The following is an 18,080-nucleotide window of genomic DNA, read 5'->3' as shown; positions in this document are numbered from 1 at the left end:
ATGAATAAGAACGACGTTAGTGTCTGGCTTGGACATGCAAGGGTTAAGGCCCATTGACTAACTTCAGACTGATGCATCAATTATGCTTTTATGATTTGGACGTCTATAATTACACGGGAAATGGTATCTACATCAATCATATGTAAGACCCGTAGACTTGTTTAAGCCCACAGATTGCTTTCAAAATGAGTCAAGTCCACGCTCAGCGTTATACTTTTCAAGGACACAGCGGTGCCTATCCGCATTAGTAGAATCCTTTGAGGCCACTGTCTGCGTAGGGCCCAAAGACGCCAGCCCGTAATAGGTAACCAGTGAGCTAGCGAGCGCTCGCCTCGGACCCCCGGGAATCCAGTGCTATTGACCCCGACACAAGTTCCCTTTACCCTGGTTGGGCTCCAGACTTCCACGGCCACGATTAAAGGATTTGTGCTAACCCTCCAGTTTTTCCAGAAGGGGTGGGTGAGGTGCTATAAAAAATATGAATTGACATAATTTAGAGGGGTTTTTATACAATCACCTTTTTTTTTTTAGGGAATGGTCAAGGCAAATGGGAGACTGCTTCCTAACAAGGGAATCTTGGTCATTTGTCTATGGCCACACTGCGAGGGAAAGTGTTTATGATCTTATGTAACCAGTTGTGATGTGGCAAAAATTAACAGTTTCGCAGGTGTTTTTTTTTTCCAGTTGTACTTCCATATTAATTTGAGATAAGGATACATTAATGTTATTCCGATTAGTGTGAAAATGACGCCCGGGGATACTATAGACACCTGACTGTCCTCTTCCGCATGAAACTATTTTAATCGGTTTCACAGCTACTAATAATGCACCTTTAATGTTTGGGAAATCTTGAAATATGTCATTGGTAAGCGACGAGAAGGGAGTGAGAGTATAATACCAGACTAGTCTCTTATACCCCTGGATGGGCGCAACATGTGCGGTCTCCAAATTCCAACCAGAAAGAATAAAAACAGACTTGTGAAACGATTACGAGGTCACGCCGTTCGTTTTTTTTTTTTTTTTTTTTTTTTTTGATATTATGTGATAATAAAACAGGTACTTCTCAGACCCACGCGATGGGGAATTTAGTGTTTAAAGATTGGTGGGAGTTGACTAGCTACATGTCTGATTTTTTTTTTTTTTTTTTTTTAATCATTTTTTTTTTTTTACTCCTTATGTGAGTGATAACCGGGTGTTCATATACGGGCTAATGGAATTAAGGAGTCCCGCCGCTCTCAAGATATAGGTCATTGTACTGGAGCTTTCAGTTCAGTCGCCAATTTCCAGTGGCGATTTCTTATTACACATCCGAAGAAGATTCCGTCTTAAATTTCTCGCACCACGAGACTTCTTTTTTTTTGGCAATTTTTTATTTTATTTAACTTAACGGTTTTGGTGTTTAAAAGTAATTAGTTCGCTGTGCAACTCATGCTGGGTTGCATTTGTCCACCGTGTCAAATTCAGAACGGAGAGACAAGAAAACGGTGTCGGGTGGAAGTGGGAATATGAAAGTAGAGAACTGAATTTACGATTTGGTGGAAGTGGGACTATGAAAGTAGAGAACTAAAGTTACGATTTGGTGGAAGTGGGAATATGAAAGTAGAGAACTGAAGTTACGATTTGGTGGAAGTGGGAATATGAAAGTAGAGAACTAAAGTTACGATTTGGTGGAAGTGGGAATATGAAAGTAGAGAACTAAAGTTACTATTTGGTGGAAGTGGGAATATGAAAGTAGAGAACTGAATTTACGATTTGGTGGAAGTGGGAATATGAAAGTAGAGAACTAAAGTTACGATTTGGTGGAAGTGGGAATATGAAAGTAGAGAACTAAAGTTACGATTTGGTGGAAGTGGGAATATGAAAGTAGAGAACTAAAGTTACGATTTGGTGGAAGTGGGAATATGAAAGTAGAGAACTGAATTTACGATTTGGTGGAAGTGGGAATATGAAAGTAGAGAACTGAAGTTACGATTTGGTGGAAGTGGGAATATGAAAGTAGAGAACTGAATTTACGATTTGGTGGAAGTGGGAATATAAAAGTAGAGAACTAAAGTTACGATTTGGTGGAAGTGGGAATATGAAAGTAGAGAACTAAAGTTACGATTTGGTTGAAATGGGAATATGAAAGTAGAGAACTGAATTTACGATTTGGTTGAAATGGGAATATGAAAGTAGAGAACTGAATTTACGATTTGGTGGAAGTGGGAATATGAAAGTAGAGAACTAAAGTTACGATTTGGTTGAAATGGGAATATGAAAGTAGAGAACTAAAGTTACGATTTGGTGGAAGTGGGAATATGAAAGTAGAGAACTAAAGTTACGATTTGGTTGAAATGGGAATATGAAAGTAGAGAACTAAAGTTACGATTTGGTGGAAGTGGGAATATGAAAGTAGAGAACTGAATTTACGATTTGGTGGAAGTGGGAATATGAAAGTAGAGAACTAAAGTTACGATTTGGTTGAAATGGGAATATGAAAGTAGAGAACTAAAGTTACGATTTGGTGGAAGTGGGAATATGAAAGTAAAGAACTAAAGTTACGATTTGGTTGAAATGGGAATATGAAAGTAGAGAGCTAAAGTTACGATTTGGTGGAAGTGGGAATATGAAAGTAGAGAACTGAATTTACGATTTGGCCAAATCCATGACAGCTGAACCATTTCCCCAAAGCAGGCAACAACGTCTTCCGATATGTATTGATTTAAAAAAAAAAAGTGTTCTATTTGAATGAGCTTATAAAAATGACAACTTCACAGCTACTTAAAACATTACAATAACAGAAACAGACTTAACACTCCAAGTGTAAAGAAACTTCCTAAGATTTTCAAATTCTGCCCACATCTGAGATACTCATTTACAACAAATTAGTAGCCTATACGTGCAGTCTGAGACAACGGCACTGAACTGATTACAAAACGTGTATGCCTCCAGTCTTTAGCATGATATCCCTACACCATTTTGCAGTGGATAAGACTTATCTACTGCACTGTGTTTAAATTTGGACAATGTCATTAAAACGTATTTAATAAATTTTCTACATTAAAGGCAGTGGATACTATTGGTAATTTCTAAAAATAATTATTATTATAAAACCTTTCTTGATTACAAGTAATGGGGAGAGGTTGATAGTATAAAACATTGTGAGAAACGGCTCCCTCTGAAGTGCCATAGTTTTCGAGAAAGATGTAATTTTCCACGAATTTGATTTCGAGACCTCAAGTTTAGAACTTGAGGTCTCGAAATTAACCATCTAAACGCTCACAACCTCGTGTGAGAAGGGTTATTTTTCTTTCATTATTATCTCGCAATTTCGATGACCGATTGAGCTCAAATTTTCACAGGTTTGTTATTTTATGCATATGTTGAGATACACCAACTGTGAAGGCTAGTCTTTGACAATTACCAATAGTGTCCACTGCCTTTAAAACTATTACCGACACATTATATTTTTATTTAATAATAAGAAAAGGGATTAGATATATTGCGGTGCATAACCATAGAGTAAGGAGTCCCTGCCCTTACTCTGATGTGGTATATAAGACACTCCAGAAATTGCAAATACATATGTTAAACTTCACACTAATACGTTCTTATAATATGAGATCGTTTTCTTATATGAAACTGTAAACGGAACTGCTCTGATTTGAAATAATTAAATTATACCCCAAAGTAAATTGTTATGTGAAGGAAGGGCAGGGTGCACTGACACATAACTCGCTACTATACTTGAAGCCCCAGTTCCAGTTCACCAAGCGTTCTAATATAGGCCATACCCCACGGCACTGGTGGACCATCAAGTCCCTGGATCCCATCAAAAATCCCCGAACTTTATTCTTCTGACGGCCAAGCCCCCATCGGAACCATAATCTCCCTTCGTTTTTTTTCTTCTTTTCTTTCTATCATACCCGTTCAGAGGGGGGTTACCTAGTCCAGTTAGAGACACCGACTCCTTTACCTAGTTTCCAGCGGCGGCTGCCCCGCCTGTTCCAGACATTTTACCCGCGGGTTTCTAGGGGACTTAGTGGGACAATTGTCCCCACTTGCCGTCTGGGTTTTAGAAGTTTGATAGCTTTAACTCATGGTACCCCTGTCATTTATAAGTAGCCGGAAAACATTTTTTTTTTACAAATGCAGGGTGAGTGGTCGCCTTGTTGAAATGTCACAAGATGATGTTCGTCGGTTGTGAAGAAGTTCCCGCCAATTTATTTTTAGCAAATTAAATCTGACATGGTTGTAGTTTATATGTGATTTGCTTAACCCATAAATGTCTCTTTCTCTCTTGGGGTCCCTTTTTTATTTATATTTTGGATCTTGAACACCTTATACCGAAGTGATTTTAATAACTTGACCTAATTTATGTTTAATGAGACAAAACAAATCTAAAACTAACTGCCAAATCCTTTGTGCTAACGACTTGGAGTTTTTCTTCCTTTAACCACCAAATGTATTTATACTTCATAAAGGAACTGGCACAAAATTCTGTACGAATTTCTCACCGGACGTTTTCAGTTAACATTATGCCGCGCCATCTTGTCTTTCCAGCATTATACTACACGAGGACACAACACCACGTGCTGGGGGGGGGGGGGTCCTGCTTGGACATCTTTGTCTGATTCCTTGTCGAAAATAACATGTTTAAACCCGATCTTAAAAAGGAGCCAGACTATTTTTTATATATTTTTTTCTAAACGGGGGCTTTACACATCATTAAAATGTAAATCCGTATAATGGCGACATTGTCTGACACCCTATAGACAAGAGTCTTATAGGCCTTAATCTCTGACCAGTGTCCTGAATTGAATTAAAACCTGTCCTCCAGAGTTAGCCATGCTTCAGGAAGACTAAATTGGCAATCTAGCCATTACTCTTATCTCTTTGTATTCAACATGTTGAAAACTTAAAATTCATCAGACAATTTAGGGAAATGCAGATAAGAGCCACACCCTCCAGTGTCTGCAAAACAACAACAAAAACAAAGACTCATGACTAATAATAAAAGGACAGTCACCTCTTTCCCAGGGGACCGATGCATCTTGTCACAACATTGATCCCAATCATGCTTATTAACAGTCCGTGAAAACCACTTGGTAAAAGTAGGTTAACCTGCGCCCAATGTCATTAAGCAGCTAAGCACAGCATAACTATGCTGTACCAGAACAGAGTTACCAGCCAAGTTACTATGTCACATGTTCAATTTGCAACTGGTATCCTGCTCATGTCTGCTAAGCTTAAACTTGTAAAGCAATATTTTCTGCTTAATCAGCTCTATGAAATTGGGCCCAGTTCGTGACTGCTTTGTGCTAGATTGTACTCGAAAGTTTTTTTTCAAAAAAAGTCTGTTTTCCTTTTTTTAATTTAGGAAAACTTCCAGAATGGTTAGAAGGGAGCCTCATCCGGAATGGCCCTGGATTATTTGAGGTAGGCGAAACTTCCTACAAACACTGGTTCGACGGTCTGTCGCTCCTCCATCGGTTCAGCTTCGAGAAGGGCCGCGTTACGTACCACAACCGGTTCCTCCGAAGTGACGCCTACACCAAAGCCAAGAAGTACAACAAAATAATCTACGGGGAGTTTGGCACGGTCGGGATACCAGACCCTTGCAAGAACATTCTGGAGAGATTCGCCAGTCATTTCGTTCCCATTAGTACTACGGATAACAACTTGATCAACTTCTATAAGATTGGGGACGAGGTTTACACTTCGACGGAGACGAACACACCCATTCAGATCAACGTTAAAGATCTCAGCACAGGCCCAAAGGTAAGTTCCAAGTATAACAGACCTTTATCACGATGCAGCCATCTTGAACTTCTCCCATTGATATCAATGTTACCAAACCGAGGCTGGAAGCACAAGACAGTCTGGTTCCTAAAAGTAAATATATTTATAGTTACTCTTATTCCCCACACCATGCAAAGCTTGAAACGCCATTTAGTCTGGTTCCTATTTGCATAATGATTATTAGCATTCATTATTGTTATTCGATACAAGGAACATGACCAAAGATGGAGGCAGCATGAATAAAGGCCTATTGTATAGGCATTCTAGTCAGAACCCATGTTATTACTGATGAAAGTATTTTGGCCATATCAAAGAGAAAGGACCTTTCCAAACACACTGCCCTAGTTTTTATATTCATTTGTTCTTCTTCTTTTCAACACACAGATTAATATGTTTCGCGCCTTTTGGACGATGACAGCAACTGCGCATGGGCAAGTCGACCACGACGGTTATACGTATAACATAGGAACATCTTACTTCACCGGGTGCAACTACAATATCATCAAGTTCAACCATAAATGTAAAGGTAATGGTAACAGTTTGGATTGTGATTTTATTTAAAGCCATTGGACCCTTTCGGTAATCAGTATTGTCCAAGACCCACACTTCGTGTATCACAACTTCTATATCAAATAACAAACCTGTGAAAATTTAGGCTCAATCGGTCATCGGATTCGGGAGAAAATAACGGGAAAAACCCACCCTTGTATCCGCACGTTTCGCCGTGTCATGACGTGTGTTTAAAATAAATCCGTAATTCTCGATATCGAGAATTGATATTGTTTTACTGTTTTCTAAAAAAGTAAAGCATTTCATGGAATAATATTTCAAGAGAAGTCTTTCACCACTACCTTCTGTAAACCCTGTACATTATTTGTAAATCTGTGAACTTTTTTTTTCTGTACCGAAAGTGTATAATGGCTTGAACAGACCCAACGTAAGAATGTTTACTACAGACTTCAGAAATATGACAAAATAGCTGATAAGATGTTGAAATATAACGCAAACATTAGAGAGATATCAGTTAGATGTTTACAAAAAGTCAAGAGCCATGTTGTCTATTGTTAGACGGTCTAAAAATAGAACCAGTGGTGTAAAGTTCCATAATTGCACACAATCTAAACAAACAAGCAGCCAAGTTCCTTTGTTTGATTGTCTAAAAATAGACTCGGGGGTATGAAGTTCCAATATTGTACACAATCTACACAAACAAACAAGTTGCCATAATCAACCTGATTAGTCCAAAGTCAGAGTCAAACAATATTACGAGATTGTCTATCAATATGTGTACTTAATATCTCAATATACAAACAAATAACAAACTGCCAGCCTACCCTGGATGCAATTTTGTTTTCATTACATCAAAATTGGCACTGTCGTAGTGCTTTTCAATGGGGAGATGTTTTTCTTCTAAATCGATTCAGAAAAGGAAATCCTTAAAACATATTCGGAATTTTTTTTAAGGATGGCAATAGATGTTAAACTTGCGTCAGGGGTAAAGAATATTCAAGTTCTATACTACAACAAAAAATTGCAGCCTGGACACCATTCCGTTTTCTATTCTACATTATTCATGACATCTCTTTGACAACTCCTTACCACTCCTCACAGAAGACCCAACCCAATCAGCAAAGATCATCTGCACCATTCCGGCCCGTTACAAGACCCGGCCGTCCTATTACCACAGTTTCGGCATGACCGAGAACTACTTCGTCTTCCTAGAGCAGACCCTCTTCATCAGCGTTCCCAAGCTCGCCACCTCTACCATCCTCCAGATACCCGTCTGCGAGTGCCTACAGTACGACCCCAACGACACCTCCCTCTTCCACGTCATCAAGAAGACAACTGGCGAGGTACTCCCCATCAAGTTCGCGGCCGGACCGCTCTTTGGGATGCACACGATAAACTCGTACGAGCAAGACGGACAGATCGTCTTCGATATCTGTTGCTTTCCTGATGACTCGCTGATCAAGAAGTTCTACCTCGAGTACCTGAGAAATGGCGATGCGAACGGCAAGAGAAATTTCCCCAGAGCCGAGGTCCGCAGATACGTCTTACCTTTAAACATTGACCTGGTAAGTCCGGGAAGAGCGTATATTTGATAGTAAAATAAAACCTGAAATGATGTAGTTTTCGAGAAAGAAGTAATTTTCAACGAATTTGATTTCGAGACCTCAGATTCAGAATTTTAGGTCTCGTAATCAAGCATCTGAAAGTACACAACTTCGTGTGACAAGGGTTGTTGATATTTCATTATTATCTCGCAACTTCTGTAGGTCTGTTATTTTATGATGTTGAGATACACCAAGTGAGAAGACTGGTCTTTGACAAAATAATACCGTTGAGTGGTTTGGATGATTAAGAAAGTCTAAGCCGGGGTATGGCAAAGTTTGATGGTGGCTTTTGTATGGCTCAAATTGTTCGTTTACAGTCAACACCGCCAGGTCGATGAACCCTTATACAGTGCACTGTACACTGCAGTGTCTGGAGCCAAGACTCTGATACAATGACAAAAGTCTACAACTTGCTGGTTACAAGGAGCCACACTTTTTTCAAAGAAATCTACAGTTTTCAGAGACTATTTTCTAGATGGTTTATTATTTATTTTGTTAACAGACTAAAACCTCTCGCGGTGTCAATTTAGTAACACTACCGGACACTTCAGCCACTGCAGTACTTCACGAAGATGGTGTAGTTTTCCTCACCCACGATATATTTTCACCAATAGGTAAGTTGTATTGCTTTTCAATTCAGTTCAATTCAAAAATGGTTTATTAAAGCAGGTATCACAGTTAAAAACTGAAGTGCACATGCAAACAGGAAGTATGTTAAAAAATACATAAACAGGAATTAACAATAAGAAGAAAAACAACATAATTATTAATATTGAATATACATTGCTGAACATTTTCAAAGGTATAACACTGGTTTTTTTAAGGGAAACTCCTAATAAACATTGTCTAAACAACATGGTGTACAACAAAACCACAACAGTTAAGTGGTTCCGTTTTGGTGAAAGCAACGACAACGGATGTTTGTGTTGACCCAATTCCTGACGTCATCATCACAATAATTTTTAAGCGAAGTGTGGACCCGAGAACCAAAGAGATCCACACAATGTAGCGACTTGGGGATAACTATGTGGACTTACACAATGTCCACAGAGTGTTTCTTTACACAGAGTGTATGTTAAACAGAGTGTATGTTACACACAGTGTATGTTACACACAGTGTATGTTGCACTGCGATGCGTGTTACAATGGGCGTGTAGGCCTATGCATCACACCAATGATTCCGACATAAATATTTCTCTTCACGATTTACAGTGTTTTTCTTTAGTGCACATCAAATGAATGTCCACAGAGTGTATGTTAAACAGAGTGTATGTTACACACAGTGTATGTTGCACTGCGATGCGTGTTACAATGGGCGTGTAGGCCTATGGATCACACCAATGATTCCAACAAAAACATTTCTCTTCCCGATTTACAGTGTTTTTCTTTAGTGCACATCAAATGAATGTCCACAGAGTGTATGTTAAACAGAGTGTATGTTACACACAGTGTATGTTACACACAGTGTATGTTGCACTGCGATGCGTGTTACAATGGGCGTGTAGGCCTATGCATCACACCAATGATTCCAACATAAATATTTCTCTTCACGATTTACAGTGTTTTTCTTTAGTGCACATCAAATGAATGTCCACAGAGTGTATGTTAAACAGAGTGTATGTTACACACAGTGTATGTTGCACTGCGATGCGTGTTACAATGGGCGTGTAGGCCTATGGATCACACCAATGATTCCAACAAAAACATTTCTCTTCCCGATTTACAGTGTTTTTCTTTAGTGCACATCAAATGAATGTCCACAGAGTGTATGTTAAACAGAGTGTATGTTAAACAGAGTGTATGTTACACACAGTGTATGTTGCACTGCGATGCGTGTTACAATGGGCGTGTAGGCCTATGCATCACACCAATGATTCCAACATAAATATTTCTCTTCCCGATTTACAGTGTTTTTCTTTAGTGCACATCAAATGAATGTACACAGAGTGTGCTACACAGAGTGTATGTTACACTGAGATGTGGGTTACAATGGGCGCGCGTGTATGCATCACACCAATAACTCAAACATAAATATTTCTCTTCCCGAGTTATGCTTTATATAATCAATGAGCTTTCAGATCGACCGTAATATTCTTGAGATTAATTGTTCTTGAGATTAATTGTTCTTGAGATTAATTGTTCTTGAGACAACGTAATTGTTCTTGAGATGACTTTTGGCCCAAACTGCTTGCAGTCTTAATAATTGCAACCTAATCATATTATGGAACAATTCCGCTGGTTTCACTTTCATTTTTAATATTTTCCTCCTGTAGGATTTGACATGCCAAACATAAATCAGAGAGTTAACGGGCGTGCGTATAGATACGTGTACGGCAACTGCAATAAATCTCTAGGAGATTTTGTTAATACCGTAAGTTTGTTCATTTCCTTCTTCACTTCAATAAGAGCACCGAATTCAAGCTCTGGTGCTTCTGTTCATCGGAGTGTGGGTTCGAATCCCGGTCGTGACACTTGTGTCTCTCAGCAAGACACTTAACTATATTTGCTTCTCTCCACCCAGGTGTAAATGCGTACCTATGAGGGCAGAGAGTGGTTCTTGTGATTGATTTAGCCGAGTAGCGCATATTAATGTTGCACAGGCTGCATACTCCCCACCAGGGAGTTGGGATGGTTTAAGAGTGGTTTAAGGCCCAGTGACCAATGTGAATGTGAAAAGCGCTACATAAAAACGGGTTATTAATATTATTATTCAAATTTCCTTATCAACAAATTTGTGTTGGCGTTTAATTAAGTTCCAGATTCTTTAATTGTGTGTTTGAAAAGACTAGCAGTTAGTTGATTGGTTAATTATTGCGGTTAATTGGTTCAATATGCGGAACAATTGAACTGGGTTTTTTTTTCAGACTGCTTATTATATAAACCCAACTAGACTAAAATGACCGTTGGTCTAAACACAAAAAAATGCAAACTATTTGCAGATAAAATGTTAAACTGGAATTTAAAATTGACATTCATTTTTGGAGATTAAACCTTCAATTAATGGTTGTACCCGCAAGTTTACTATTATTTCTTAGCTTATTCCTATCGTTTACACCATGCAAAGCTTCAAACATTACATCACTTCAATTGGTTTTTGAAGGCAGTGGACACTATTGGTAATTGTCAAAGACTAGCCTTCACAGTTGGTGTATCTCAACATATGAATAGAATAACAAACCTGTGAAAATTTGAGCTCAATCTGTCATCGAACTTGCGAGATAATAATGAAAGAAAAAAACACCCTTGTCACACGAAGTTATGTGCATTTAGATGGTTGATTTCGAGACCTCAAGTTCTAAACTTGAGGTCTCAAAATCAAATTCGTGGAAAATTACTTCTTTCTCGAAAACTATGGCGCTTCAGAGGGAGCCGTTTCTAACAATGTTTTGTACCATCAACCTCTCCCCATTACTCGTCACCAAGAAAGGTTTTACGCTAATAATTATTTTGAGTATTTACCAATAGTGTCCACTGCCTTTAATCACCACAGTATTTCACAAGAATATATGATCCGAAAAAAATGTTCAGTTTATCCTGAAACTTCTTTGTATTCGATTTATTAACCTACCTTTCTGTATAAAATGTATCTAAGCGCATTGAGTGACTTGCGTGCGCAATAAAAGACTTCGATAATATCAATTATATTTTTTCCCAAAGATTGCCTGACAAAGGTCCCCAAAATGAGTGATAACATCAGGTCTAAAGTTCTCATTTCGTTTCTTATTTCGTCAGATTGTTAAGACGGACATCAAAACGAGAACATGCGAAGTGTGGCACGAGGACTACTGCTACCCGTCCGAGCCGGTCTTCGTCGAAGCCCCGGGGGCCGTGAAAGAAGATGACGGTAAGAATTGGTTTCGTTCAACTTGAACAAAAAACAAAAAAACTTTTGCGGTCTTCTTAAAAATGTCCGTTAGTTAACTCTTCAAAACTGAAACTAAAAATCAACAGCATTGTGCTTGAGGAGATTTGTCATCATTTGAAACTTATTCTGGCAAGGGAATGACATAAAACATTTTGTACAACATTTCCGATGTTCACTTTGCCAATCCTCGTGCATTATTTTATATTTCGTTAATAAACCATAAGGGAAACTGACCGATGGGTACATTTTTTCATGATTTTGGGCTGCACCGTTGCACATTTCTCTAAAAGTAATAGCTTAGTAATTGTCACTGCCTCTTCTTCTGTCAATAAATTTGAAAACTTTAGTATAGCATGTACACCAAATTAAATGGGGTTATTATTGTGTTGTTCTTTTATAGGTGTTATTCTGTCAAGTGTTCTCAATTCGAAAACGGGCAGAGCATTTCTACTTGTTCTCAACGCTTCGGACTTAAAGGAACTCTCCCGAGCTGAAATTCCTGCTGATGTAGAGTGTGGTTTAACATTTCATGGTCAGTTTGTTCAATGATGGATGTCGCCTTTAAAAGGCAACGTTCGTTGACGATCATTGAGGATGACGATCATTGAGAACTGTTCCGTGGAGATCACTTCGAAGGAACTGTTTATCGAAGCTCCTCTTGAAAGAACTTGATATTGTACTGCGTCACCTGAAGTAGACCCCATTTGCGATTGGGTTCCCATTCTCAATTCGGGCTCAGGTTTGCAGACCGTTCACCGAAGCTCCTCCTGAAAGAACTTGATCTAGTCGGTCTACTGCGTCACCTGAAGTAGACCCCATTTGCGATTGGGTTCCCATTCTCAATTCGGGCTCAGGTTTGCAGACCGTTCACCGAAGCTCCTCTTGAAAGAACTTGATCTAGTCGGTCTACTGCGTCACCTGAAGTAGACCCCATTTGCGATTGGGTTCCCATTCTCAATTCGGGCTCAGGTTTGCAGACCGTTCACCGAAGCTCCTCCTGAAAGAACTTGATCTAGTCGGTCTACTGCGTCACCTGAAGTGGACCCCATTTGCGATTGGGTTCTCATTCTCAATTCGGGCTCAGGTTTGCAGACCGTTCACCGAAGCTCCTCTTGAAAGAACTTGATCTAGTTGGTCTACTGCGTCACCTGAAGTAGACCCCATTTGCGATTGGGTTCCCATTCTCAATTCGGGCTCAGGTTTGCAGACCGTTCACCGAAGCTCCTCTTGAAAGAACTTGATCTAGTTGGTCTACTGCGTCACCTGAAGTAGACCCCATTTGCGATTGGGTTCCCATTCTCAATTCGGGCTCAGGTTTGCAGACCGTTCACCGAAGCTCCTCCTGAAAGAACTTGATCTAGTTGGTCTACTGCGTCACCTGAAGTAGACCCCATTTGCGATTTGGTTCCCATTCTCAATTCGGGCTCAGGTTTGCAGACCGTTCACGGCGGAATCTGACGTAGATTCGTACTTCGTCACTAGACCAAACTAGAAAAGGCGAGGTTTGGAGCAGCACGAGATGTAGCATTGCGGCTGCGCACGAGGTCCAGACGGCACATGAAAGATCAACACAGATTGAAGTGTTGAGAATAGTATAGATCTAATCCCAAAGAAAGAACAGAAAATAGAACTACTTCTATTCCAGCAGCAGCCACATGTGCGATTGTTACAAATTCCCCTTCCTCCCAAGATCTTTTGCAGAATGGTACTAACTACCACAAGATATTCGCGAAGCACCAACTATTTGTATTTTTAAGAGTAAACTTCAAGCTATGGACATGGGTAACATCATTAGGGGGGCCCAACGTAAATCTTGCTGCTCAGTCATCCTGCACGTGTACATCCCGCTATGTGGAGATTATGCAGCAATGGAAGACTTTTGGGACGTTTGGTGGCAGCAGACTTACCATGTAAAATCCATTGTTCTCGGTCATGTGCGCACGCTCAGAACTACGTAAACAATGGAAATTGACCTGGTAAGTCTGCTGCCACCTAGCGTCCCAAAGTCTCCTATTAATCGGAAACAGAACCACCCAGATATACTTGACCATCTCACGTATTCACTAAAACTGCTGCATCCAACTTGGGTTGACTTACACCACAGTCAACCATAGAGAGAGACTCTAGTGTTCAACATTCAGCACTATCTACACAACTTGCCAAATTACAGAGTTGCTGAATTTGTATGAACTGAAATGAGTGAAAGCAACATTTAATGTACTCTTCCTTCTTAAGATATGCAACTACGTCTTGACTTTTCAGAGATTATTTAAGAGGTACACATGTCGGTTGCAATGTGCTTATAGGTATACATTACTGGCCTTGCGTATTATTTACTGAATTCACTTCTAAAATGTTTGCCTATTAAAACAAAAATAATGTTTGGTAATTTGCCATGTAGTTATTATTAAATTAATAATACAGCGAAACCACATGTGCCTTAATTAATAACAGGATGGACGTTTATTATTTTGTACTCCACAACTGTAAAATGAAGTGTAACAATGTGTGAATCTAAACTATTATTATATCACAAGTGCCAACTTAACAGGTAAAGTGATACTTATTATTATTACCTACAACCTGTAATATAAACCAAGTGCAATATTAATTGGTAATGAATTATTATTTTAAATACCACTGCCGAAATAGAACAGTCGAAATTGTACGTAAATAAAAATGTGTTTTAAATAAGTTATTTTAACAGCGAAGGTATAATAGCGAATGAGTATAGACAAGTTCAGCAGGGTACCAGTATGTGTTGTGCTCACCTATCTTGTGACGTCACGGTTCATTACAGGGCAGACAATCGGGCGATAACAATTTATAAGAAAATAATAATGGAGATTGTTATCTCGCTCTTAGGCACCAGTCTATATTACAAATTGTCTCCTTACTTTTTGGTTTTGATGTAACTTTAAACATTGAACCCATGATGACCTTACAGATACTATTTCGATACAAAACCACAAATTCGGTCAAGAAACTGTTGCCATTACGAAACAGTGACCAATATTGACAATTATGTTTTATCCTTTTGTGTGAAGTGCATAGTACTAAAAACCTTTGTGTTTGAAACACAACAAGAATATGTTTATGTAATAGAATTAGTATGCGTTATAAAGGGTAAAGGTGTATACGAGTGTTTCTACTTTTAGGGTTTCTATATTATTGCGAAACATTTCGTTGAGAAACAAAAAAGGGTTGCCTGTTTCAAAGGTCATTTCCGAAACTACGGTTTTAGCTTGGGCTTTGGCTCTGTCGGTATTTAGAAAACGTGCGTTTTCCTTACGGGGATTCAATCCGCATGGCCCAAGCCCGAGCCCTATAGGCCCTGGTTTCGAAAAGACCCAAAGAGTCTCTAAAAAATATCGCATTGTGGTCACTCATCTTTACCTTGTTCCCTGTATGCTAACACAATTAAGCGTTCCCATAAATCAGGGCACCTGACCATTTTTACAGTCTGCCTCGACTTGGGTTTGCAAGATTGACAAGATGGCGTCCGAATGTTGCAAACGGATTGAACATTTTTTTATAAAAAGTTAACGTTGAACTAAACCTCGTGCTACAAATATTTATTTGAATTTTTGTTTGCATGTTTCTGTGAGGGTTCTCGCTTTCCATGTGACTGAACCACCTTTTGTCAAAAAAAAAGGTCTCAATATTTTACAAATTGTTTCAACTGCTCTTAAAGGGTATATGTACTTTTTCCTAACAGAAAACACAATGTCCACAGATTTACATTAAACTTACACAGTTGGAAGACTATGATAGTAAAAATCTTCCCTTGAAATTTTACTTACTGAGGTGCTGTAGTTTTTGAGAAATGAGTAAAAGTAATAATTTTCGTCTCAGTTTTAGCATGTAAAAACGTATTAACCAGTTATGCTATGGTTTTGGTATAATATCATAACTGGTTAAGGGGATTTTACACGCTAAAATAATTTTGGTCTCATGAGACCAACATTATTTTGTGACTTGTTTTACTCATTTCTCAAAAACTGCACAACCTTATTAGTTAGTAATAATTTGAAGAGAACCTTTCCACTAACATTATCTTCAAACCCTGTAAGTTTAATGTAAATATGTGGACATTTTGAAAAAGTACCCGAATCCTTTAAGCAAAGGATGAAAACAATCACCCGAGCTCTTTTGTCTTCCCGAAAAATGTTCACCCTAAACTGTCTGTGAAGGATGCTGCGTGTTAAGTTTGTTATTTATATAAGCTGTTTACTTTTATTATTTTTACCGCTAATGCTGCCTATAGATTATAATACATTGCCGTATAACCTTATAGTTATGTTTTAGATCAGACATAATGCTGCATACATCATGTTAATTAGGTATTGGTTTATGAATACGCATTTTTTATGCGACTTTATTTTGACTGAAATGACACTATTGTACGCACAGGCCTATTTATACGTTGGAGCGTTAAGGTAAAACAAGTTATCGTCCAATAATTAATACATTGATGTATATTTTGTTGGTGACGACTTTGTGATACACGCCATGGCCATCACAGTAACGTCTCCAAAATCTGAGCTATTTTGGGGAGAACGAAGTTTGAGTGAAGCCTTATAACTTTTTGTTCGCCTTATTGGGATTAATGGTTATGGATAATGAAACATTATATCTACCTCAGAACCACATTATTCATCTAACTAATGATGTTATAAGAAATGCGAAATAAAAAACGATATAATTATATTTATGGAAAATCTTTTCCGCAAAGTGAATTTTCAGAAAAATGTTTAGTCCATTGTTCGATCACTTAAAAAGTGTGTTGATCCCGGAATGTGCCGCGTTTATCACAAACAGGGGCCAATTTCATAGAGCTGCTTTTTTTAAGCAGAAAATATTGCTTAAAAGACTTATCTGCTTAGAAGAAATGAGCAGCAGAAATGAGCAGATACCAGTCAGAAATTGTACATGTGACATGCAGTTTAGCTGGTAGTCTTATTCTGGTGGGCACATTTTTTGTGTGCTTAGCTACTTGTTGTGCTTAACTATAAAATTGGGCCCTAGACGTTTCTGCTAAGCAGAAATGAGCAGGATACCAATCAGAAATTGTACATGTGACATAGCAGTTTAGCTGGTAATCTTGTTCTGGTAAGTGATTGGCTACTTTGTGTGCTTAAGTAGCTCTCAATCTGAGCAAGCAGAAAATAATTAATGCTTAAAATGTTTCTGCTGTAGCAGAAATGAGCAGGATACCGGTCAGGAATTGTACACGTGATATAGCAGTTTAGCTGGTAATCTTTTTCTAGCACTTTTTTGTTGTGCTTAGCTACTTGTTGTGCTTAAGCAACTCTATGAAATTGGGCACTGTCCTTGTGTTGTACCAGCCATACCAGCCACCCCCCCTCCCCCCCCCCCCCCCCCCCCCCACCACCATAATTTGTGGCGTGTCATGGCCGAGCGGTTAAGAGCACCGGATTCAAGCTCTGGTGTTTGATCAGCAGAGTGTGGATTCGAATCCCGGTCGTGACACTTGCTACATCAAATTGGGGAGGTAGTGCTTTCTGCTCTACCGGCCAGGCTTCGGACTGATGATACCCAAGTCTACATCCGTATGGACTGTAAAAGGGGTAACCCTGTTTCAGCCCTAGGAGTAGGTGACAACGGCCTCTGGTGTGTGGCGACTTGCATAAACAAATCTTTAAAAAACACAATACACCAAGTTGTATCTTGTACACGTTGTGTAAGACGACACCGATTGTCTTACGCGTTGACAATCAACGGTTCTGATTGATCGCACATTGTTGTTTTTTCGTAAATTCATGACAGTAATGAGTCGGTGCACAGATCAAGTACATGGAGTAAATAAAACTTATCAAATTACATCTGATAGATAATTTAATAATACAGTACGCTGTGATTAGGATCCTGGAAAATGTCCCTATTACGAAATACAACGATGGTACTAGATGACTTTTTTGGGAGGGTGGGTTGTGTTTGTTATTATTGTGTGACCCCCCCCCCCCCCCATGTAAGTTGCCTATCTCATTAATCAGTGAACGGGCTTTGTGGGATGTCAAGTTGAGGGGTAATTAAAGTCATTCTCATGAAGACGAGCAGAGTGTACTGCTCGAAACGTCGAGACCACACCGGATTTTTTCAGAGCCAACATTTCCAAACAAGAAATTAACACATGGTCGTACCCACAAGTTTACTATTAATTTATAGTTCTTCACATAGTTATTGCATTCAAATGTGGAAACCGGTAAGGAGTGTCAAAATTGGGGCAACTGCTAGAGACGAAAAATGTTAGAATATACCTTCTTTTTGGAGGGCAGCATTTGTAGTTTACTATTTAT

The 18,080-nt window shown here is 38.9% G+C and overlaps 1 protein-coding gene across 1 annotated transcript in view; it reads left to right on the top strand.

The window, feature by feature from the left end:
- LOC117302093 (retinoid isomerohydrolase-like) overlaps positions 1-15,470 on the top strand; it is a 34,864-nt gene extending 19,394 nt beyond the window's left edge. The window contains exons 2-8 of the mRNA XM_033785889.1: positions 5,360-5,760; positions 6,166-6,307; positions 7,393-7,856; positions 8,398-8,509; positions 10,169-10,266; positions 11,628-11,739; positions 12,161-15,470. Coding sequence (XP_033641780.1) covers positions 5,360-5,760; positions 6,166-6,307; positions 7,393-7,856; positions 8,398-8,509; positions 10,169-10,266; positions 11,628-11,739; positions 12,161-12,309 — 1,478 coding nt within the window. The 3' untranslated portion in view covers positions 12,310-15,470. The remainder of the gene's footprint in view (positions 1-5,359; positions 5,761-6,165; positions 6,308-7,392; positions 7,857-8,397; positions 8,510-10,168; positions 10,267-11,627; positions 11,740-12,160) is intronic.
- Positions 15,471-18,080: the final 2,610 nt, after the last annotated feature.

The sequence above is a fragment of the Asterias rubens genome, chromosome 18 (assembly GCF_902459465.1).
Source record: "Asterias rubens chromosome 18, eAstRub1.3, whole genome shotgun sequence".
Classification (NCBI taxonomy): domain Eukaryota; kingdom Metazoa; phylum Echinodermata; class Asteroidea; order Forcipulatida; family Asteriidae; genus Asterias; species Asterias rubens.
This window is presented reverse-complemented; position numbering and strand designations above follow the sequence as displayed.